The sequence below is a fragment of the Mesitornis unicolor genome, unplaced genomic scaffold (assembly GCF_000695765.1).
Source record: "Mesitornis unicolor isolate BGI_N332 unplaced genomic scaffold, ASM69576v1 scaffold27966, whole genome shotgun sequence".
NCBI lineage: Eukaryota > Metazoa > Chordata > Aves > Mesitornithiformes > Mesitornithidae > Mesitornis > Mesitornis unicolor.
The window spans coordinates 4,170-27,572 of record NW_010189346.1 but is presented as its reverse complement, the minus strand read 5'-3'; the positions used below and the strand labels follow the sequence as shown (position 1 = coordinate 27,572).

The 23,403-nt window shown below is 39.4% G+C and overlaps 1 protein-coding gene across 1 annotated transcript in view; it reads left to right on the top strand.

Moving 5' to 3' along the window:
• The window catches only part of TOM1L1 (target of myb1 (chicken)-like 1), a 54,807-nt gene extending 32,483 nt beyond the window's left edge, over positions 1-22,324 (top strand). Inside the window, exons 4-17 of the mRNA XM_010186039.1 lie at positions 4-88; positions 2,350-2,428; positions 8,301-8,450; positions 8,868-8,993; positions 10,686-10,781; positions 11,448-11,564; positions 15,001-15,134; positions 17,416-17,476; positions 18,861-18,978; positions 19,825-19,921; positions 20,427-20,487; positions 21,325-21,412; positions 21,712-21,784; positions 22,261-22,324. Of these exons, the coding sequence (XP_010184341.1) occupies positions 4-88; positions 2,350-2,428; positions 8,301-8,450; positions 8,868-8,993; positions 10,686-10,781; positions 11,448-11,564; positions 15,001-15,134; positions 17,416-17,476; positions 18,861-18,978; positions 19,825-19,921; positions 20,427-20,487; positions 21,325-21,412; positions 21,712-21,784; positions 22,261-22,324 (1,349 nt within the window). The remainder of the gene's footprint in view (positions 1-3; positions 89-2,349; positions 2,429-8,300; positions 8,451-8,867; positions 8,994-10,685; positions 10,782-11,447; positions 11,565-15,000; positions 15,135-17,415; positions 17,477-18,860; positions 18,979-19,824; positions 19,922-20,426; positions 20,488-21,324; positions 21,413-21,711; positions 21,785-22,260) is intronic.
• Positions 22,325-23,403: the final 1,079 nt, after the last annotated feature.

Below are 23,403 nucleotides of genomic sequence, written 5' to 3'. Positions count from 1 at the left end.
CAGACCGGGCGACGCTTGGAGCGCTGCAGACGGAGGATTGGGGAAAGTTCATGCACATCTGCGACGTGATCAACGCGACAGAGGAAGGGTGAGTGGGACTGGGGGCCGGGGGGGCATCCCGGCGTCAGAGGGACCGGTGGTGCCGTGACCTGCACCCCGTTCTTGCGGGAAGCGAGAGCAGCCGGGTTTCCATCGCAGAGGCAGCACCAACGTTGCTTGAGGGCAGGGCAAAATCGGGCAGGCTTCTTACGGTGCCTATGTGAAGTTACCCAAAACAAAAGAGCAGCGGGGAGCAGGTGGCTTTGGATCCTTTGGATCCAAAGGGTTTTGCCTGTCTCAGTGCTCGTTGCTTGCCCATCAGTACCTCTAGGGATTAGAGCTGTATACTCTTCCCCACAGACGAGCCTTGGAGAAAGGTGATAAAGGGTTCTTCCCCTGAGTCTGGCATATTTTGTATAACCTGTAGTGCCCATCAGGTGAAGCGGGTCCCCTTGTGTCTGGAAAAAAAGTCCTCAAACTTTTGGTTCCTTACACCAGTATTTAAAACTCTGCTTCTAACTTAATCAGAGTTCCCTAGTAAGCAGTTTCTCAGCCAACATGCATCAGAGTAGGAGAGTGAAGTGCTGGCTGGGTTTCTGTTTGGTGGGATCCCTCGTGTTGACACGTATACCTCAGGTTCCCAGGATAGAAGTGGCTTCTGGCACTGAACAGCCACTTTGTGGTTTTCTCGACCACTTGCTGCTTTGTGCTTCCTTGCTCCCACCTGTTAAAGCAGGAGTAGGAAATTTATCGTCTTGTAAGATCTGCGTCAGGATTATATTGCAAGAATTCCCTGATAGGCATTGCATATTTTAACACAGACTGGAGAACTTCTTCCAGAAGAAGGAGGTATGCCCTAGTTCCAGCACTAGTATCTTCTTTTATATCAGCTTTTCCTTTGATTTTTTTTCTTGGGTCCTGCACTCTTGCCTGTGGCCCTTAAAACTTGGAAGATCAGTAATGACTCCCTTCTGGTCATTGCCATAAGTAACAGCACAGTTTGACCTTCAGTGTTTATTTTTCTGTGGAGCTTCTATGAAACAGAGCTTTTATTAATAAACAGCTTCCTCTTGTGCACCACTTACGGTTGCTTCCTTATAACTTCCTCCTAGGCAACCATTACTAGTTGCAATCTGTAACAGGATACTTGGAACAGCAGAATTGCTGTATCTAATTAGGCAGATTGTTATTTTAATGCAATATCCAGCATCTGACCAGAGCATTTCCAGATGCTTCAGAGAGAGCAAGAAGCAGGAGTGGAATAGTAGTATAGCTCTCTGAAAGGGAAAGTTTTTATCTTCCTCTTGTGCTCCCATCCATCACTTCTGTTTTGACTTGGTGCCTTACTGGTATGACTGGGTATGGCAACTCTGTTGCCACAGGATAAAAGAATAGAGAAATCTTTTTTTTTTCCATGAGGTATAACAACATTTCAAACTGAAAAGTGCAGTAATGGCAAATACCCATTTAATTTCATTGACTTTGAAATACTTTAAACGAAGATTTCTTTTTTCCATATTGAAACATTTTATCTATGCCTGTAGTTTCATGTTAGATTCTAGAGAGACTAAAGAAACTGTTGGGCAGCTTGTTTTTGTTGATCATATTGAGCTGGCCCTAATAATTGTACACTACAGATAGCCTGTATTAACTGGGCAAAACTGTTTCTCACGTGTGATAAGCTAAATATCATAATATTCCACCCTTTTCCTCCTACATAGATAGTTAAGAGATATGAGGGTGTATATATAGAAATCAAAATGACTAGGCTAGAAATGCCACTATCTCCAGAGAGGAATGGGCTGTCCATCCATACATGGTAATTACTCGGATGAGTTAAAAGCATCCTGCAATTATAAGATTGGAAGTTAGACAAGACACCCCTATTTCTGACAGCACTCTCGGGAGAATATTTTTTAATTGCATCATACATGAAGAAAAGGTACCAGTCAGCTCTTGATACAGCTGGAAATTATTTCATTTTGTAGCAACAAAAGCTAGATAAGTAAGTCTAATGTACAACAGTCATATAATACGATTTTGGAGGAGGCTGTGCAGAGGAGAATAACTTGCACGTGTCTCTGGAGTAATGCATGGTCTGCAGTAACAAACACGATTCACTGCTTTGTTACTCAAGCTCAATGCTGAAATCAACGGGACAACTGCTCTGGTTTTATGAGGGTGTAAACACAAGGATGAGCTTGGTTCTGTATCTCAGGCTGGTTTTTTTTTGACTCTCGGATGAAATTATGAGCTAGGAAAACAGTCTGACCTGACTGGTAACTTGTTCTACTTAATTTTTTGTCACAGGCCTAAAGATGCAGTTAAAGCGCTTAAGAAAAAGCTTTCAAAAAACTGTAACCATAAGGAGATCAGTCTTACCCTGTCTGTAAGTACAGCTATATTTATATTAATTAGACACTAAGAAGGAAAACATTTTAAACGATAAGGCAGCATGCAAATTATCACTGACACAACTCTCTGGGATGTTTTCTGCCTTTGTTGTTTGTGTGTACAGCACTACTACAGTGCAGATCAGGTGGTCTGCTGAACACAGAGTCTTGGATGATGGACATTCTTACACTTGTTGTTCATGTTTTTGGGTTTTTGTTGTTTTTTTAAAAAATTGTACTACTTAAAAGTAGTATAATACTTATTTACTCCAGACTGCCTGTCTGTGAGTGCCCCACCTGTTTGTGAAAGATACGGAGGCTGGGATATTACATAAAAGCTACATTTGACCATTCTATTACTCACCTTGTGGTGATCTTGGTTAAACTAAGCATGGTATGCAGCACGGTGGAATGCGTGACACTTGTTGTGTAAAGGTAAGTGTTATCACATATAAATGAGAAACTTGAATGAAAGGGCAATAATGGTGAGTTAAGCAAGCGAGCAGGACACAAAGTAAGCCACGGAAGATTCAGAAGTTATTATTAAAAGTTGGAGTGGCTGGGAATATCCTCATTAGAGACAAGCTGGCCACCAGAATCCGACAGTGCTTCTCAGCTATCCCAGAGTTTGGGGAAGTGTTGCAATTTCAGTCAATTTAAGATTTACTCGAGTATGCTGACATAGTTTTCTTTTCCACTACACTGATAATGTGAGCAGTAGCAGGAAGTTCTTAGCACTGTTGTAAGCTGAGACTTCACCACCTGAATTACTCTTGGCTAACAATAATGCAGCTGTGAGAAGAATCATGTGATCTGTATTTTAAGGTGTTGGGGATTTGTGTCTATCATTATTTGTCCAGAAGTAATTTCTTCACTGTTTCTTTTTTTGAGGTTTTCTGCATTACACTGGCTATTATTACTCATGGGTTTGGTATTTGTTGTGCAAAATCATTATCTGTATCAATGTGAGCTGAGAAGTGATTGAGGAAGATAGGTGATTGACAGTGTTGAATTGTAGGCCACTTAGCAATTGCCCAAGTGTCTCCTAACAAGTTAGGGATGCAGATAAGTGCGTTGAACATACCAATGTATACCTTCAGCTCATTCCATTTCCGCACTTCTTTCCTGGCTTCCTCCTCCACTGTCTCATGAGTCACCTTTCTGTGTGTTTGCATAACAGAAACACTCAGTTTCCACTGTAATTGCAGTCCCTGTATCAGATCTTCTCGCTTTCTCCTACAGTCTGTGTGCACTTAGGTCCTTTTCTGAGTATCTGACGCAGTTATGATAACGCAGTGCTTACATTTAGGAGCCTTTCTTTGGATATTTACCATGCAGATATACCCAAGGTGACATTATAGTTTAGCTCTTGAGACCATAAAAGTAGGAAGAGAATCTCGTTTGAGGTGTATCCAAGGAAGAACTTTATCAAGTTGACCTGGAAGCACATTGCATTTGCTCGCTGATGGAGAGTCTACCAGGTTTCAGTTGTGCTTCTAGTTCAACACATTCTTGTGTCTCTTTGCTGTTTGAGGACCCTTCTCCATGTCTGTTCTCACCCACTCACATGTATGCATGTAACTATGCTTGCCAGACAGTCACATCCTTTTGGCCTGGCTTCTCTTTTCTGCCTGCAGTTTTCTGATTTTTATTTTTTTTTTAATTAATAAGTGCATACCAGCCTTTCCTGTAGCTCTTTCTTCCTGCTTTTGTGCTTATGTAAGATCTTCCATCCTATACCACTCCCTCTGCCTTTGGCTCCTTTCCTTTTTCTGGTTTTCTACCAGTACTGCCATCAGTTTAATAGGTGTAAAACCTTTGCTTTGATGATCTCATTGCTAACTTTTAACTCCTTTATTCCCAAATCAGTCTTTCTACATACTGTATCTTCTGGTTTGGGTTCTTGATTGTCTTAATGAAATTGTTCCTATTTGCCATTTTGAAATGCTTAGATTGGAACAACAAATAATTTCAAATGGAAAAACAGAAATAATTTGCTATTCCTAAGACACAAGGCCTCTCTCCCTCTGCAATTCTTACCTCTTAAAATTGTTTTTCTCCCAACTTTCTACAAAAATAACATCTCTTTTTGATGAACTCCAGGTTATTGCCCATGTTTTCCACAGTAAATGTGTTCCTGCAGCTTTTGAGACTGTCAAATAGTCTCTCCTACATTAGATACAACTAAGAAGGCAACAGACCTACAAACCATTTTTCTTTTGAAGTGTACTTTGATGAAATTTATTTACTCAACTTGGAGATTCTGGAATTTAATCTTCCTGATGAAGCTGCTTGAGGAGCTCATTCCCAGAGAATACACCCAGAGGGAAATGTGAAATCTGGGTCTAATCTAACACAACTCCACGTGTTAGCCCCGATTCTGTCATCGAGATGTGTTAAATCTCAACAGTCCCTTCTTCCTTCTGGCTCATAGGTCCTTATTTATTTCCTTGGAGGAGGAAGGGTGAATGCCAACTGCATAATGTGTTGGCTGGAGTTTGACTGCGTGAACTCTGATCTACTGCAGTTATCTGGTGCAGGTGAAGTCACGTGGATTGTGGTGTGTGTGTGTTGGGCCATGCAGTTGCTTCATGCAATCTTTGATAGAGCCAAGAGATCGGGCTTGACAGTGGGGATTTTGCAATCAGAGTGAAGAGGATTAGAATTTCTAGGCAGGAATCCAATGAAGTGTCTATGTGTTGATTCCTTATTACTAATAGACTTCGGATATGTAAACTCTGTTTACACGGTGAATGCTGAGACACCCATTCAGTTGCCTGCATAGATCTTCCTTGGGTTTGTGGAGCATTTACTGCAGTGCCCCAGTTCTGATGCTTGTAAAGTCTTGGGAGCTGAACGGCACATGGGGAAGTAGCGTTCTGAATGTATGCCTCTGCGTACCTGTCTCTGCACACATTCTTGCATACAAAGCAGTGGGCAGAAATTTAAGATGGAATTGTTTCCGTTTTGCATTACGTTGTTGGAAAGTAGTCTAAAGGAAGCATTGGTTAGATCTGAATTTTGGAGTTGGGGTTTTTTGCCTTAGGCTTTTTTCTGTTTTTCCTTTTCATATTCTGTAAGTTTGGGGGAAGATAATAAAAAATTTTAAAAGGAAAAAAACCCCACAAAACTAGCATGGCAAACATGGTCTTGAGATTTTCCTGCGTTAAATTAACATTTCACAAAGCAGAAGATCTAAAAACCAAAAACATGAGAGAGCCCTCCAGCTCCTCAATCAAAACAGTCTTGGTCAATTTTATTACACTTTATGATATATACAGGCAAAGAGGAAAAGAAAAGGACATTGAGTAGGAGCAAAATAAATCCATATATCAGGGGTTTTTTATATGTACCATTTTAAAAATTTAAACCTTCTGAAAAAATATTTTTTGAAATGCAGAATCTTGGTAGAGTCTACATAGCCACTACACTGTAATTGATGAATGGCAGGTGAAGAAGCTGCTCATACAAATTTCTTTTAAATGCTAGCACTTGGAAATAACGTCTTGCTCAAAAACTGAGTAGACATTGGTATATGTTTAGTAGCATGTTGTCCTGGAGATGGATTCGTGTCTTGGCCCTTTTGAGTCAGAAATATGTAGCAGCAAACTGTTCATCTGTGTTTTCTTACATTCACCTTGAGTCTGAGAAGTGTCCACCACAAACTACATCCATTTGTTGCAGCTTCATGGACCATACCTGGCTGCTTTAGATAAGCAGACTTTCTGTTATCCCCACCAACTTCTTCCCATTTTGTTTCTCCTTGACAGTTTGTCTTCACCTCTATTCAGATGACTTTCATAATTTTCCTTTTGTGTTGCTGTTATGGGCTCAAATTGTGCAATTTGCTTTCCTTTTTGCTCAGTGTAGATTTCTTCTCAGCTGGATGTCTGGAACATAGCAGCTCTGTCAGCTCCAACAGTTCTCAGGTCCTGCCTGTCATTTAGAGGAAGTTTAATGGTTTGGTTGAAGTTAATTGGGGAGTTCTGTTATTAAAGCATGTTTCTATTGAGGTTCCATTGTGCTGTGTGGAGCAGTGGTTGACTTGGTCACCTTAGATCTATTCATTCCAGTAGAGCTGCTTGGAAAGATGAAGTCCTATTTGCAACGATACATTCGAATTTCAATATGGTTATTTAAGGTGTTATTAGTATTGAAATGTTCAGGAATGGTCCAATTAAAAATAGAAATAAAAATAAAATTTCTTCTTTTTCTTACACCAGCTTAGTTTTTCTCTGAGTGGGCTGTACTGGCATAATTGAGTGGAGGATCTAGCCCATTAGTTCAGTGCTTTCATTCAGAGGGTAAATACTCAGTCCCTTAAGTAAGGAATTAATAATAGGGAGTAGTATCCCAAATTTCTCATGCACTGAGTTGAAAATGTTTTAAACAGACCATCTTTGAAGTACTGCACAGGCAAATGATTTGGCTTATTAGCATATGTTTCATGTACTCTTTCAAATGAAAAATAATTATTCAGGCCAAGATTTTTTGTAATTATCTTTCTGGTTTTTTTTGCACAGCAGTCTGCCAGTGTCTCTTTGTTCTACCCTGTTTTCATTTCAGCAATATATTTTCTTCTGGTCTTAAACCTCTTCTCCCATAAGTTCCTGATCACACTGGGAGAAAAATCCCTAAGTCCTGAGGCTAGAAAATGAGTTACCAAAATGATTTCAACTTAAGCAAATATAGTCTGCTCTGAATAGGAAAGTATATTTAACCTACTTTTATCAAGATTACGGTAGCATCCTTTAAAATCTGTGTATCCTTTTGAGCATATTGTCTTCTGTGTTGCGTGATTCAGGGGAGCTTTTGTCTCAAAAACCATGAAATTTTGCAGGCTTTTGTTAATTTCTACCCTTTGCCTTTACCTTTCCATCTTCCCTCTTATTTTGGAGAGGAAAGTAAAGATGAGGTAGAAGAGCATAAAGTGACCATTTCTCTCTATTGTAGTCCCATGGTTGATCTCCAGATCTGACCCAGGCAAGACAAGTTCTGTTCCTGATCCCACAGCTGATCTGACTGACCCCAGTTTCCTATCGGGGCTTGTATTGCCCTGATTTGAGGTGATGGGGATGTAGTCACAGCTTTTGCTATCTTTTCTGTTAAATAGGAATTACAATCAGCCACCTCCAGGTGTACAATGAGAAGTATGATGTCATTTTCACATAGTGCTGTGTTTGATAAAGCAGACGTGTTGCTTTCAGGGATCCTACTCTGAGCATTTCAGGCAGAGTTTTAGAAGTAGATTTCTGCCATGAAGATGAATCCGACAATTGGAACAATTAATCTATTGTATTTTGGATCAATGTGACCTTTAAAATGTGTGGAGGAATTGAACTCAGTTTTTGAATTTGTTCTCTATTTGTTCATTAGTTTCTCACTTACAGAGCAGATTAGAAGAAAGGCACTTAGTAATCTTATTTTATTCCCTCGTAGAGCTCTTCAGAATCTGTCAGACCAGGGTACCTATGTGCTAGGCAGCAAATTAATTCTATTACTGAATCGGTACAAGTCTTTTTTTTTTAAGCTATGGACAGATTTAATGCTGTTAAGGTACCATATGTTCAGTAACTGCTATGACATGGAAACAAGTGTGACCATGCTTCTCTGTTGAAAATAGCGTATCTCTGGCTAACACGCTTGATTTTGTATTGCATAGGTATAACTGCACACAGGGAACTGCTCTTTCCCTGTAGTTACCGCATCAGACATTCTAGTGCGATAGCTGGCAATAATCTCTTCATATCCATTTGTACTCTTCCCCATAACACCTTGGAACAATTTATACAAAAGGAAATAAAAGCAGTCGAGTTGTTTGGGTTTTTTTCCTATTGTCTGTGTAACACAAGCTTTTTGTGTGTGCAGCTGCTTGACATGTGTATAGAGAACTGTGGCCCACGGTTCCAGTCTCTAGTTGTGAAGAAAGATTTTTGCAAAGACAAGCTGGTGAAACTACTGAATCCAAGATACAACCTGCCGATTGACATGCAGGAGAAAATCTTGACCTTTATCATGGTAAGTCTTGAGTAAACAGTGTTTGTTTCTCTGCTGTATGGTAAACATATAATGGTGCAGTCCATTTCTGCACTGTAACACACTTGTGGGACCCTCTTCCTAAAGCAGACTTTATTCTTGCTGCTCCTGCTTTATGCAGAAGCATAAAGCTTCTGGAAGACAAAGGGAGAGAAAGGGAAAACTGTCAGCCTCCAACTTTTATATTCCCCTCTCAGTCTGTGTATGTGCTCCCTCTGTGGCTGCACGTAGCAAGCAGGTTAAGGGGTAATTTTGGAGCTTTAATGGTTCCTGCTGCTTTGAATAGAGTTGGCTGAAGGGAATGACCTGCCTTTAGGACTGCACGTTTTAGAAGCACTTGTCTGACCCACTGACTGTCCATTTCTGTCACTGTTATTGTTTCTATAATTTTGAAACTAGACGTGGGCCCAAGGTTTCCAAGGAATGGTGGATGTGAGTGAAGTAAAAGAAGTTTATCTAGAATTGCTGAAGAAAGGAGTAGAGTTTCCATCTTTGGACACCAGCAGAGTGGAACCTAAGGTGGGTGTACACAAAGATACTTCATTAACCATTGTCAGTTGGAAACAGGATGTGTTAATTGTATGAGCTCTGTAAACAAAGAAGGTGTGTTTGGTTTGGTGTGGTGTTTCGTTTTGGTTTTTTTTAATTTAAATGCTGCAGGGCATAATATGAGCAACCTACTTGTATCACGTGAGCAGGAATCAGTTTCAATTATAACAGCTAAGATAACAACAAAGAAACCTGGCCTATATAACAGTTGATTTTATTTCAGACCACAGATTAGTGGATATGCTCTCAAAAAGGAGGCATCTCACTCTTGAGTCTTTCGAAGTGTGTAAAGGATTTGGGCACCCAGTTTACCTCAAAATGAATGAGAGCTGAGTGCTCCACACTTGTCAACTTCTGAATGCCTCAACTAAAATGAGTAGGATTTTCATGAAAACATGTACTGTTCAGAATTATGAGCATTACCTATCTTTAAAATTAAACCAAGAGGGCTAGAAATATATGAGTAGACTATTGTCCATGTTTCTCTCCAGTTGTTTACACAGCCTGTATGCAATAAATGTTATTGAAGTGTATGTCATAGGTATCATTGTGTAGCATCAAGGACATTAAGTATAAGTACGGCTGGAGCATCAGCTGAAAATACAGTACACGTTTTAAAGCCATTCTTTCCAGAATTTTTTTTTTCTATTAGAAGAGTGTTCACAAGTGAAAGCCATCCAGCACTGGGTGGAACCATACAATTACAGAACTGGAGGTCTATAACCAATGCAGATGGGAATGATTCAGAATGATCCTGATTTTTATTTGATGATTGAATAGTGGAGTGTGCAAAAACTTATGTATTTAAAGGTTGGTTGAAGAAGCTGTGTGGAGAATGCTCTCAATAGACAATTTTTTTCTTACCAAGTACAGTAGAGGCAATTCTGTCTACTACATTCAGGACCTGCCTGGACACGTTCCTCTGCAACCCAGTCTAGGTGATCATGCTCTGGCAGGGGTTGGTTGATGATCTTTCGAGGTCCCTTCCAACTCCTAATATTCTGTAATTCTGTGAATAGAAGGTTTGCCACTGATTTTGGTCTCAGCAGCAGCAGACCTGAACACAATATTTAGCTTGGTCCCTAGAAAGTTAGACTTGAGGTGTGTAGTCTTGTGCAGGTTGGGGTTTGGATTTGCGTTTTTTTTTCTACTGCAGTCAGTTCAAATGCAATGCAAGTGAAACTTTCTGCAGGCAAAGTCTTCCAGATTTTTGATCCAGAAGGTCTTTGCAATTCATCTTCCACAAATACCCAGATTTAAACCTCCAACCTTTCCACTGCTTCCAGTGTGATCACATTCTGAACTGTCATTCATTGTAAAATTGCAGTGGTATTTTCAGAAGGACTCTTGTTAGATGACTAAGGAGCCCAAGGAGCTAGCCTGTTCTTAGCCATGCCCACTTTATCATGTGATGGGATTTACTTGCAAACCCATTTAAAAGATATCTGAATTCCAAGCCTTGTTTCATTGCAAAATAGCCATTAGATTTATTCTTGTAAATAGACCTTGCTCAACAAATTACCTGGTAACATTCATTATGGGGAAGCTAATGCCCTGTTGTCTAGTCTGACAAAGATGTTTTGTAGCTCTCTCATTTGGATGTATGCTTCAGTTCTTTTGTTAAATCCAAGCTCTGCTTTTTTTGTCTTTCTGCAGACTTCATCTCAGTCTTCTACAAAGTCATCACCATCTTCTGCTAAACCTGCAAAATGTTCTTCATTGCCTCTTCCCACAGGCCCAATGTTGCTGTTGACTCCTGAGCAGGTGCAGTACCACAGGTTTAGAGGAGGTGGATCCACTTGAAAAGTACTCGTCATGTGTGATTATTTTTTTTGACAGCCTGGGTGGATAGACCACTGTAAGGGACCATCAATTCAAAAGCATATTTCTTTATTCACAGTTTTAGGTTCGAACTCCTGAAGATGTTATATATGGTGGTGTGCCAAAACAAAGCAGGCAGAAGTGAGTTCAACAGATGCCAGGCTGTACCTCAGTCAGAAAGTGAAATCATTTACCCAAGCATCTAACAATGTCTTATGATGTTGTTGTGCAAATGGATAAAAGTTTCTTCAAAGATAAGTGAGGAAGCCACATTTCCATAAGGCTCATGTGCAGAGATTATGCTAAAAAGCAGAAAGGAAGACACTTCACTTCCATTCCTGCTTGGCCTGTAGGTAACTATAAAAAGTAACAGTAACATTAGTGAGAGGGATTAACTGTAAGGAAAACAAGTAGTACTGTTAGACTTGGATCTTAGGTTGCACATATAAAAGCTGAGCTAATTCCATTCACTTCCATGGCATGTCACCAGAGTAAAATAATGCTAATTAGGCCCATATTATACCTGACGGGGAAGAAAGTATGTATTGGAGGTAAGAATTATTCTGCTCACTCTGCCTACACAATATTCTGTCCTGTTGAACTCAACAGATTGGGAAACTGTACAGTGAACTGGATATGGCAAAAATGAATGTGAGAGTCATGTCATCAATATTAAAAGAAAATGTTCCTGGCTCTGAAAATCCAGATGATATGACACTTTTACAGGTATGCAATAATTCATTTGTGTAAGGGTTATTGGTTTGGTTTGGTCAAAGCCGATATTAAAATATGTTGTATCCTTGTGATACCTGGATTTGGGGTGCCAAATGGAATCCAACAACAGGTTTCTATCTCCGGTTTTGCTTGGCTTTTTCTCTTGTTGTCTTCACCTTCCCCTGATATCTAGATAGTCAGGAAAAGACAATACAGCTTGCAATGCAAATTTAAGCTCTAGGGAATTTCAAGGGCAAAGGAATTTCATAATGGAGCATTCTCTGTTCTGTCAAACAGCCCCGAGAACATTCCAACTGAGCACAGTAGCCTTGTGGGAAAATAGATGATGACACAGTCCCTCTCACATCCATCCTGGAGTTTTCAGTGCTCTCTTTATTACCAGTACCTTAAAGGCAGACTGATGGCCGGTGAAGAATACGAAGCATTGGTTTCATATGAGTGATCTTAAAGATTGGGAGCTTGCTGTGCTATAGATGAAGCCACGTGCTCTTAAAGGGTAGCCTGAAGGAAGTGTATTGCAATAGTGCAGTTTGGATTTGATGGTGAACATGCAGACGTTCTTCCCTATGATGTTATTGCTTCTACTTCTTGTGCTGTATTTTCTATTTTAGAAATTAAAAATGCAGTATTGCTTTAGCATTTCAAGTTAGTCTGTCAATTAATGTGGTTTTTTTTCCATATTGTCTGCAAGAATTGCAAAAGCTTTTGTCATATCTTTCTGTTTCTAAACTTACCTCCAAACTTCTGTGATAAGGAAGCATTTTTGGTAATTTGTCAGCATTAGATGTGTAGATAACTGATGTCATTTTTGCAAGCTTTCAGTGTGCTTGTCTTGGTGGTAGATAATGTTTCCTTTGCAAGGAACCTTTGATGAGGGCTGTTAGTTTGCTTTCAAGGTTGTGCTGTTCAGCTGTGTCCATTTATGGATTAGTTCACAACTGGAAAGGAGATATGGAGAGAGCAGCAGTTTGCCTCTGTCTCATCTTTAATGACAGGCAGCACTGCTGGGTGAACCAGATAGGAGACAGACATAATTGCATCTCCAGCACTGTCTCTTCTGCAGAGATCTGTGGAGCTGTAAGTCCAAGGAGAAAGGCTCTGTGAAGCAAGGGTCTGAGCAGAGCAGACTTTAAACATGGGCAAGACAAACAGCTGTTGCAATCGATTGCAGAGGCCTTGCTTTGCCTGCACTGAAGGGTTGAGTATAGGTTGTTCCCACAATGGACGCCACCCAACCAGCTCATTTGTGGCTGTTCTATGCACAGCACTTTACTTCTCTAATGCTCCTGCCACCACAGAGGTTGCCAAGCTGCAAACTGCCCTTGATTTAACCCACCAGTGAAAGATAACCTGGGCAAGAGAATGTAATATACTTGGCCACCTCTGTCCAGTCCGTGATAAAGTGTTTTTGGTTGTGAAACAAGAAAAGTATGTCTTTCATTTCCTGTCTCCTCCTATGGCCTGTCTGCATGTGGGCGCACAGATTAGGTTGCCCACGGTAAACCAGTGGATTCTTATTGACGCTCCCAGTAATAAAACTGTTGGCAAAAGTCTGAGGACAGGGTGTGGAGTTCCCATTTGTGGGGGAGTGCCTTAAAAACTCATTCCTTCTATGTTAATTTCACTGTTGTTCTTTCTTTTCCTTTCCCCTGTGCACTGAGTGGTATAAAGCGTCAAGCATGGTTAGCCTGTTTCTTTAGCAATGTTTAATGTTCCCTTCTGTTTGTAGCCCTACCTGAATTGCTTGGATTAGGCTTTTGTTGTTGGAGAACAAAGTCCCTTGCTGAAAGAGCTGCTGCTTTAGGCTTTAAGTGAGTTGTGGACATTAATTTCAGTCCTTCTGAGTATCTGGAATCTCTCAATAAAAAACTAACAGGGTAAACTCAGTGCACCAAATTTTCAGTTCTGTAGCTTCATTAGTGGCTAGGCACCTCCCTTTCTCCACCCTGTTTTTTTGCGGGCAAGGCTTAAGATAGCAGATCTCACTTGAAATACTGTGCTGGCCAGTAGCAGTAGTTAGAGAATAGCTAAAGATCAGTATCAGCCAAAAAGAGTAACAAACTTTTGTACTGGGTAGTAAGTAGAGAACACTTGATAGAGGTGCAGGAATTTGAGTCCAGATCATCGGCTGGTAACAATTAGCAGAAATTAATTGGAATCGCTGAGGATTTATATTGTCCATCGCTGTAAAACTCCAGTTTCCAAAACCTGAAAGTGCATGGATTGTTGTGGGTAGGAGCAAAACCTGTCAAATCTGTGCTTAAAATGAGTGTCTCCATTTCCTTCTCTACTGAGTACTGATACAAAGGAGCTTGTCTGCCTGTGTAATGCAGTCCTAAGAAATACGTGGGTTTTTAAAATGCGGATCAGGTAGTAAAGTGTGGAGAGGTTTTAAATTTATTACAGACATTAAATTCAATGCGTTTCTATGTGTTTTATCTTGTGCTATGAAGATACAGTACTGGAAGGTACAGTACTTTGTAATCCTTATGCAGATTTGGCAAAGGGGTGCGAAATTTCTCTTTGCATAAATAAAATCATTTATTTAAGTTACGTACATGTGTTTTGAGGAAAAATTAGATCACTTTGAAAATAATACCAGAGCAATTTTGGAATAGCGGTGTGCAAATAGAGTAATTTTCCCCCTCCTTTTTTTTTTTTTTTTTAGTTCTTAAGCGGAGCCAGGCAGCATTTGCAAATGCACCGTGGGGGGTGGGGGGAAATGTTGGCTGAGTTGAATTTCCTGTTGCTAAAGAATTTTGTTTCTTTGAACATGCAAAATCTGCAGTGGAGAGGAATATAAATAAGCTACCTTCCATTTCAATTGGTGGCAAAATTCTGCTCCATAAACTCTCCTAAATCTCCTGTTAGCTGATTCAGCTGGGTTTTTGTTACTTTCTCCAAAATTGCATAGATTAAGCACATCCAAACTTCCCTGTTTTTGGGAAGCAGCTAGAGACTTGTGTCACAGAGCACTTCTGTCCTTTACTGTTGAATGTCTTCAAGTGCACATTGAACAGGATCACATCCATTACATCCATGCCAAGTATCCTGCTGAGTTTAATCAGCTTCAAACAAGATCAAATCAGATTTGCTCTGCATCACCCAGAGGGGGTCTTCATTATTTTGCAATTTATAACTTAGACTTTAGAGAGAGATTTCTTTAGAAATAAAGTTGGGTCAAGAAGTAGGGACTGGGTGGGGGTAGGAGCGCTGGCTGTGATGATAGGAGTTGTCAGCCTGCCTTGCAGAGATCAAAGACATGAAAATTACGCTATTTGCAATGTTTGGTATGTGTGCAGTTTGTGTAAATTAAGGAATATTACCTATGAGTCTGCAGCACTCAAGTGTCATCGTCTTCTCCAGAACTGACAAACTGGGAGACCACAGTTACAGTTTATTTTCTTTATTTCCCTGCCTTGGGCAGAAACTGTACAAGACCTGTCGGATGATGCAGGAGAGGATCATGGAGCTGTTGGTGACAGTGGAGAATGAAGATGTGATAGTTGAGTTAATCCAAGTAAATGAAGACCTGAATAATGTCCTCCTGGGACATGAAAGGTAAGTACAGGGGCTCTCTCCTCGCATTTGGTGTCCTAACTGAATATGCACACTTAATGGACACAGATGGTCTCTGCCTCTAATGTTGATCCTCCACAAGGAGACAGATTTTATCCTTACATCCAGAAAAGAAACAGTATTGCAAAAAGATAAAATTATGCATCTGCTTTCTCATAAAAGTTTCAGAAACAGTTCATAAAGGTAGGTAGAAAGCCATTAGAATGGAGTAAAACAAGGTAACCGCATAGACAGAAAATCAGATGGAGACACACAAACAAAAATAATTTTGGAATTTGACATTGCTTTTTGGTAGTGCACAGCAAATTTGTCTTTAGTCTACTACAAATCCTTTGGTAGTGATGGTCCTTATCTCTGTTAAGTGTATGTGCTTCCCGGAAAGAAAACTTGTTCTCCTCTCTGAACAGCTTTGGCAGCTTCACTGCAGAAATCTGCCATGGAATAGCATTCTGCCTCACTGCTTGCTTAAGAGAGTTGCTTGCTTTTCTTGACTGGATTGGAACATGCTGTTCTACTTGTTTTACAGCAGAAAATGTTTATTTTTCACACATGGAAGCACCACAGTGCTCGCATTGACCTTCTGTGTATTTGTCTTTAATGGCTTTGGTGGTATGACTAGATGCTAGCAAAACTGAAATTAATCTTAAACTCAAAACTGCAGTATTCTCCCCCAAAATATCGCAGTTAATATACTCATGAGTATTCCGGTTTGATAGGAACTAGCCTTCCGTGTGAAGTAGTTTATCTCCTCCGTGGCTAAGAAATGTTCTAGAAATCATTATGCATCAGGTGCAATGGTTCATGATTATATTTAGCTGATTTAGAGAGTTTAACCATCTTTTTCTTTTTAAACCTCTCCTGAATGCTGCACTGAAATTATCACTAATTCTTTTAAGTGTCATGCCACAAACTTTAGGCCTAATCTTGACAACATTTAGTTTTCATTTATCCTTACATCTTAGGTCTACAGCAGTGTTGGCAGATTTTACAATAACTGCCTTGAAAGAATTGTGTGCTCACTTCTTGTTTTAGGAAGTTTTTCATTTTAGTAAAGCAAAAATAGACAAGAGGTTCATGGCCTTGCCAGTATTCATCAGTTGTAGCAAAAATGTAAGCCCATATCTGACTTCAGTGGATTTACAGAACAGAAACTACTGAGTTATAGTACTAAAACATTATAGTTTATGTGTAATGACTCTTCCTGGGTGCAGATGCATTGTGCTTTAACCAAATACATTTTTGTAATTAGCAACTCTAGTGTTTCTGCAGGTTTGTTCTTTGGAGTTCCCTCTGAACAATGAGATGTATAAAGGACAAACTGATTTTAACTAGCTGCATCTGTTTCATACTACATGTATTGTTTAAAGACAAGTCGTGCTGCATTCTCTGTTTCTGATTTATTAATGTGGAGTCCAAATTAAATCAGGAGCAATTACCATTGTGCAATAAAGCGGCCTCATGTATGTAATGATGCCTCCCTCTAGTGGCTCTAGCAACTTTTTGATTCTTCTGTATTTCAGATAAATATTTATGCTCTGCAGTTGGAAAGGTTTGCTGCTGGGTTTTTTCCTCTTCCTCCCTGCATATGTACTGTCTTTGTGGGCCTCCCCAGTGTGATAGCTCTGAACAGCAAATGCAGTTTTATAGACAGTCTCATGTCTGCACCACTTAGGGCTCTTACCTGGGAAATGGTTTGACCTTATGTATGCTGAATACCCCTTGACTGAGTCCCTTCTGGACCCAGTGTAGCACTGCTATGACTCCCAGTAGATAAATATGTATGCAGGTGGATTTTCTGGTTTCTTTCTTTTTTGATTATTAAATTATTTCAAATGAGAGGGCTGTGTCCCAGAATAAGCATGTGGTTTGTCCTGAGATGGCAAGAGGGAATGTAGGGACATCTGAGGACAGGCGGCTTCCTGGGACGTGATTGGAAGAGTGTTCTGGTCAGGAGGAGCCAGGTTTGGCACAGTACATGTTTGTAGTTACAGGTCTGGCACGAACAGAGTCAAATTTACTGTCAGCTGTGCCTTGTTTTTGTCTTGGAAGAAACAGATGGCTGTCTCCAAAAGGTAGCCCAAGCACAAACTACCTGGTGTTAGTATAGGTGACCAGAGGGGTACAGCCCTGGAAAAGTGATGCCAACTGGTGGTGCAGACACAAGTGCCTCAGAGGAAAGCACTTCCAGTGCTTGCTTGGTGCCTCTGGAGTCTTTTTTGATAATCAAACTTTGGTTATAACTGGTACTCTGCAACCTCAACAGGTTCTCTCGAAACAGAGTTCGTTTCTTGGAGAATCAGAGAATACAACGTGAACGTGAAGAGGTGAGAAACAATAGATGAGCTCGTGAACTGCAGGACTGCAAACATGGCTTTATCTGTTCATTGTGGAAAATACACTTTTGATGTATGCAGAATTTTTTTCTCTAGTTGAGAGGTACAGGAGACAGCAGGCTAATGCTACTCTTACCGATTTTTGTAAAGTGTCACTTGCAGAATTTCATACAGATTCATGTAACTAAAGTAGCAAATAATGTCAAATCTAAGATGGAAGCTTGGTCAGGAAAAAATGAGAGAGAGATCTATTCAAATGTTGGCTTATTGTCTCTATGGCTAAGCACAATTATGTGCCTTATACAGAATGAAGAACCATAATGTTTCTTTTCATTTGTTTTCTGGTAAGCATTTATAGACTCAAATACTGTTACACTATTGGAATTTGCTATTACTGATGGGTTTTTTGAGTCAAAGCTTTTTCTGAACTGTGAATAATGGCTTGAAGCAAATCTTTAATGACTATTCTTTATTGACTGATAATTATAACTGTTAATTGTATTGCCCAAAGTAGTTTTGTGCATGTTTCAGCTTCTGCTAAGCCACAATTGTGTAGTCATCTAGGACTCAATATGAAAATGTCAGCTGTATTTCAGCATTCACAATGCTGTTAATTATTAAAAAAGGTAGAAGATGATCTTGTTTTCCTGGAAAAGCCACTGTTACTACATTCTGGTTATGTAGGTGGATGGTTTTGCTTGATGGATGCACAGTTGAATTAGTTAATAGTCCAAATGGTACAGTCTGTGCATTTTTTAATGGTTCGGGCATCTCCAAGTTTAAAACGCCTTTTTCTAATTCTGGTGTGACCAAATCCATATGATTTAAACATGTAGTTATATTAAACTCTTTGGTTGGCTACATTTTTAAATCTAATGCTGGAGAAACAAAGGGAACCCTTTTCTGTGTCCTAGGAAACGTTGTGATTTTGAACTTGTCCTATCCAAAACAGGGCTGAAAAAATCAATCTCCTAAGTATGTGTCAAATCTCAATAACACAAATAAGTAGCATGAAAATAACTGTACAGGATCAATCAGAGCATAGATATCACACCTGTATCTGAACAAGCTCACAGTTGCTTTTTAGAATTGAGTCTGTTCTGCTTCCTACTTTGGAATTATTTTCCTTAATTTTTTGAAATAGCAACCTTGCTGAAACTGATCTTTTCTGGAAAGCATTTTTTGTTTCATTGCCGATCTTTCACACCAAAAAAATCCTGGTCTTCTCTCATACTTGTCAATTTTTAATGTTATGGTTTTAAAAGTTTATGTTCTGTGAAAAGAGCAATTTGTTTAAAACTACACAAGCTTGTCTTAAAACAAACAAAAACCACTAAAAAGCCCCGAACAATTTTGTTCCTTTTCAAATGTTAAGCTGTACAGGAAACAGCTGTCTGCTCCCTCAAGTGATCTACTTGACCTCTCCATAGATTCTCCATCTCCTGTGTCAACAGCAGCACAAAGTGACTCTGCAGCGTCTCCTTCAGGCCTCAGTAAGTGATGAGTGCACATTGCCCTTGCAGTCTGGTTTCCTAAAGCAAACCAAGAGCTTAGTGGAGGAATTGAAGTTCCTTGTAAGAGAGAAAGCAAAGATACTCTGTAACTTTAAGGATATTCCTTAAATCTTACAAGGAGAATAGGTGTGTGCGCATAGGAAAAGTTGTAAGATAGTCTTAGGTTCCCTGTAATTGTTTACAGTGGAAGCAATAATTTTTTTCCCCTGTTACTTAAATTTGAACAGGAGTACATGCTCTGTTTTCTATTTCAATCAAGGCTGTAAAACATGGTGGTAGTTGCCTGTTCTGTAGGCTTGGAAGAAAGAGACATGGATACGTCTCTGTCATGCCCTCTTGATTTCCTAAAGTTTTTTCAGAAGGCACTTGGTGTTCACTTTGAGAAGGGTACTCGTCTTTAACTTTAGACTTCTTTCACAGTCAGATGAGTGAGTAAAGCTTGTAACTTTGGTACCCTGAATTGCTGTTTGCAGAAGCCCCTCCTTTATCCACTCTAGAGGAGTCTGCATACTGAATTTAAAGGTGTGAATGTCCCCCCAGGAAGAAATGAAAATCCCATTTTAATCTTTTAGAAATAGTGAAAGGAGTTTTAAGTGGTATCTACCGTGTGTAGCACTACTGATGTTGTTCTGACATTTTAAGGAGATAAGTATATTGCATCTAAAACCTTGTCGGAGTTAATAAAATTTTCCCTTTCATGTGATAAACAACATTTTGTTTCAGGTTCTTTATATGCCTTCCAAAGAAAACTTTAGCCTTTCAGTGTTCATAATACAAGTGCTTAATAATCTTTAAATGTTCATTAATTGTCGCTTTGAATTTCAGATAGCTTATCTGTACACTCTGAAGATAAAAGCAGGCATCATCCATCAATTTATCCACAGCTAGATTTAGCAACTACTGCAAAAGCTCAGCAATTCCCGTGAGTAATCTCTTATCAAGAAGTGGTAACAGATCTTCAGAGGTATTAGTACTCTGTAATTCATCTGTTTATAGAAAGCTCTGAGAATAGAGATTTACTACTTTTATACATTAGTCCAGTGAAACAAGTGAAAACTACCTGTGTGCTAGCATTGCTTAATGTGCTTAAAAATACACCACTCCTGCAGCACTGTTGAGTCATAGACGTAAATTTACCTCAACGGTCCAAACATACTTGAGATACAGGACTTACTGCTTGAATGTTGCCAGTAGTGCAGTGAAAGGGTGAAACAGATGAACTGTACAGGTCAGTAAGAAGAGTTTAAGATAGGAGAGGTGTCCCTGTAGTTCCCTACCTTTTATGTGAATGGCACACTGGTGCACCTGCCCATGCTGCTCTCAGTTGTGACCTAAAGTAAAGACAGACCATCAAAAAACAGTGTAACAATCAGAATATACAGTTTTGATAGTTTCTCAGTAACTGTCAATGTATCACTCTCTCCTAGATTTGCAACTGAAGCACAAAACAATGGTGTAAGCAATCCAGCTGGACATTCATATAGCAATGTGAGTAACGCTCATGTTCAGAATTATTATTCTCTGCTGGCAGATCTCAGAATGAGAACTGTTTGAATTTAACCTGACTACTGTCCCAGTGCAATACAAAGGTTTATTCTGTGGCCCTTTTCCATACATCAGGGAACACTCTGTATTTGATGACCAAGCCAACTTTCCTCTTTTGATACTGCAGATGCTAATATGAAAGAATATTTTCTTGGGTCCAGCACAATCTTAGAATTTTGCAGAAAGGAGTTGCTGTATTACTTGTATTTAACCTGCTGCTGTGTGAAGCAAGCTGAGATCACCACCTCCTGCCATTATGTTACTCTGGTATCTCAAATAAGATATTAAAAAAACCTGAACCACCCAGCAAAAAAACCAAAACAGACACTTAAAAATCAATTACAGTGTAGGAAAAATGGCATATGCTGCAGGCAAAACACCCATGACCAAAGGAATGGAAAGAATATGAAGGGGCTTTAATGTTATGAATTTGAATGTTGTTCTGTGGTAGGCAGTATGAAATAGAAAAGATGGGGAGCAGGCCCAAAATACACATGCACGTTCCCTATTTTAAACTGCAAGTAAAAGCAGATACCTCTATTGTGAATACTGCAGTCTTTGAGTCTGTGTAATGTAACAAAATACACAGATGTGCTATAGGGAGCACTAAAAGATGTTTTGAAACTTGTGGAGAATGGAGATTAATGAGATTGGTAACTGTTGACCTTAGAATTTACCTGTTATAGTCTGAGAGTCTGAAGAGCAGTCAGCAGTTCTGTACATGAAGTGAAACCAGTTCTCAGAAATCTGTTTATGCACTGTTTTGCTTGATCTCCTTAGTTGGCGACTCTCTTAAGCCCAGTGCCTCTGAATCCAATAAATCTGCAGACTGGACACACTACATCATTAACTGGACCATCACCAGCAGGTAATAAATGCTGCAGACCACCTAACTTTCCTGGAGAGATACTTTTCTTGTTAGAACTTAAGAGCTTTACACGTTAAAGACTAGGAGCAGCAACAAACTTTGACAAAATCTTGTATTTCCCATGGCTTCTCTTGGAAAGACGTCCAAGCAACATCTTGGAGACATATCTGTCCCTTTTAGCAACTAGATACATAGGAGATATCTGCTCCTTTCAGGAAGATACAAAAAAGTAACATGCAGCAAGCATGCTTTTTGTTTACATTTAAATCTGGATTTATCTGCCTATCCTTATTCTTCAGCTGCATCAAAGAACAGTTCACAGTCACCTCATTACTACGAGATAATGGAATTTGATCCCTTGGCTCCCACTGAGTAAGTAACTTTTGAAATAGATAATATACCACTTTCTTAGGTGCAGGAGAGCAGAACTCTCTACCAGTAAATTGCAAAAAATCTGAACCAGCGACACAAAACTTATTTCTAAGGAACCATCAAATTAGGAGGTAGAAAAATCTCAACAAAGCCTTAATTTGTAATTTTTTTAAACTAGTACAGTAATTGTTTGCCACTTGGTATGCTTGCCATATGCGTTTTGCAGTCCTATTCCCAAACTTCCTTCATCAAAAGCGATGATGTCCAGAGGCATCTCACTACATGTATAATCATAAACACACCACACGAATGGCCCTTTGTTTCTATGGAAACCTGGGCATCCTGCACCTGATGCTACCCTGTTAGGCAAACATCATAAACTCTTGGCAGTTCATGCTGGGGCAGGATTTCATTGGTGCCTTTTGTCAAAGTGAAACATCTGTGATGTACGAGTTGCCCTGTTCCTCTTCTTTCAGAGCTGTTTATGAAGAAATCGATAATATGCTGAAGACAGAAGGTAAAAAGAATACTGAATGCTGAAGGTGGAGGTGAAGTCTTCTACTGAACACAGTTCTTCTCTGATGCTGGTTCTTTGCAGTGCTTCCTGTAATTAATGAATAAGAGAGCAGGTTTTGTATTTTGACACAACATTAAGTACTGGAATACCGAGCTGTGTGGAAGTTGAAGTTACTTGGATCTACACCTTGGTAATTCGTCTAAAATCTTCAACTGTGTATTCTTCAAGGTGAATTGCATCATTATGTTTAAAGTAGTGGGGCCTTTAAAATATGATTTCCAAATTCACCCGCGTATAAAGTAACACTTGACACCTGACAGAAGTAAACAAAAAGGACTCTTGCAACTATAGAAGAAAGCTTTGCTTCCACATTAACTGTTCCTGTGTACTGTTTTATCCCTTTATGCAGCAAACAAAACAGAACATGATGTTTACAGAAACTGCTGAAACCAATTTCTGGTTTGGCCTTGTTGCTGCCGGTGTTAATCTCCCTAGAGATTTCTAACGTTTTGATATGTAGGACTTTTCGAAAACTAGACCTCTGAAGACATGCAGCATTGCTTTCCCACACTTATAATTTGAATACAGATTCTGTTTTCTTCCTAAAAGTCCACGATGTTGGATTTTTGTCTTGGTAAGAACCCGAGCTGGGACGTGAGGTGCTGTCATCCATGATTAACAGAACAGAAAAAACCCTGCTTGTTCTGTTGTTGTTGTTGCTTTTATTTACTCAGTAAATATTGGAGGAGGATCAATAATTTCTTTGTGTTCGTGCCCTGCAGAGATTGCTGTTCTGGTGAAGGAAAAAATAATCATCTACAATGCAGATGAACAATAGTTATCCATTTATTTTAAGCAAGTTGTTTAACCCTGTTAATTACAGTTTTGTCTTTTTGTAATTAAAGTGCCTTATCTAATTTAATGCTGAATGTAAAATGTGCACTTTAACAGGTATAGTTCTCTGAATTTATAAGTGATATAAAATTTGAGAACTTAGTTTATGTTCATAGCTGAGAAGCTAATTTTCATAATGTTCATTATGTTAACTGGTAAGAAATTCTCAGTTTTGCAATTTTTGTAGCGTAAAATTCCAAATAAAGGC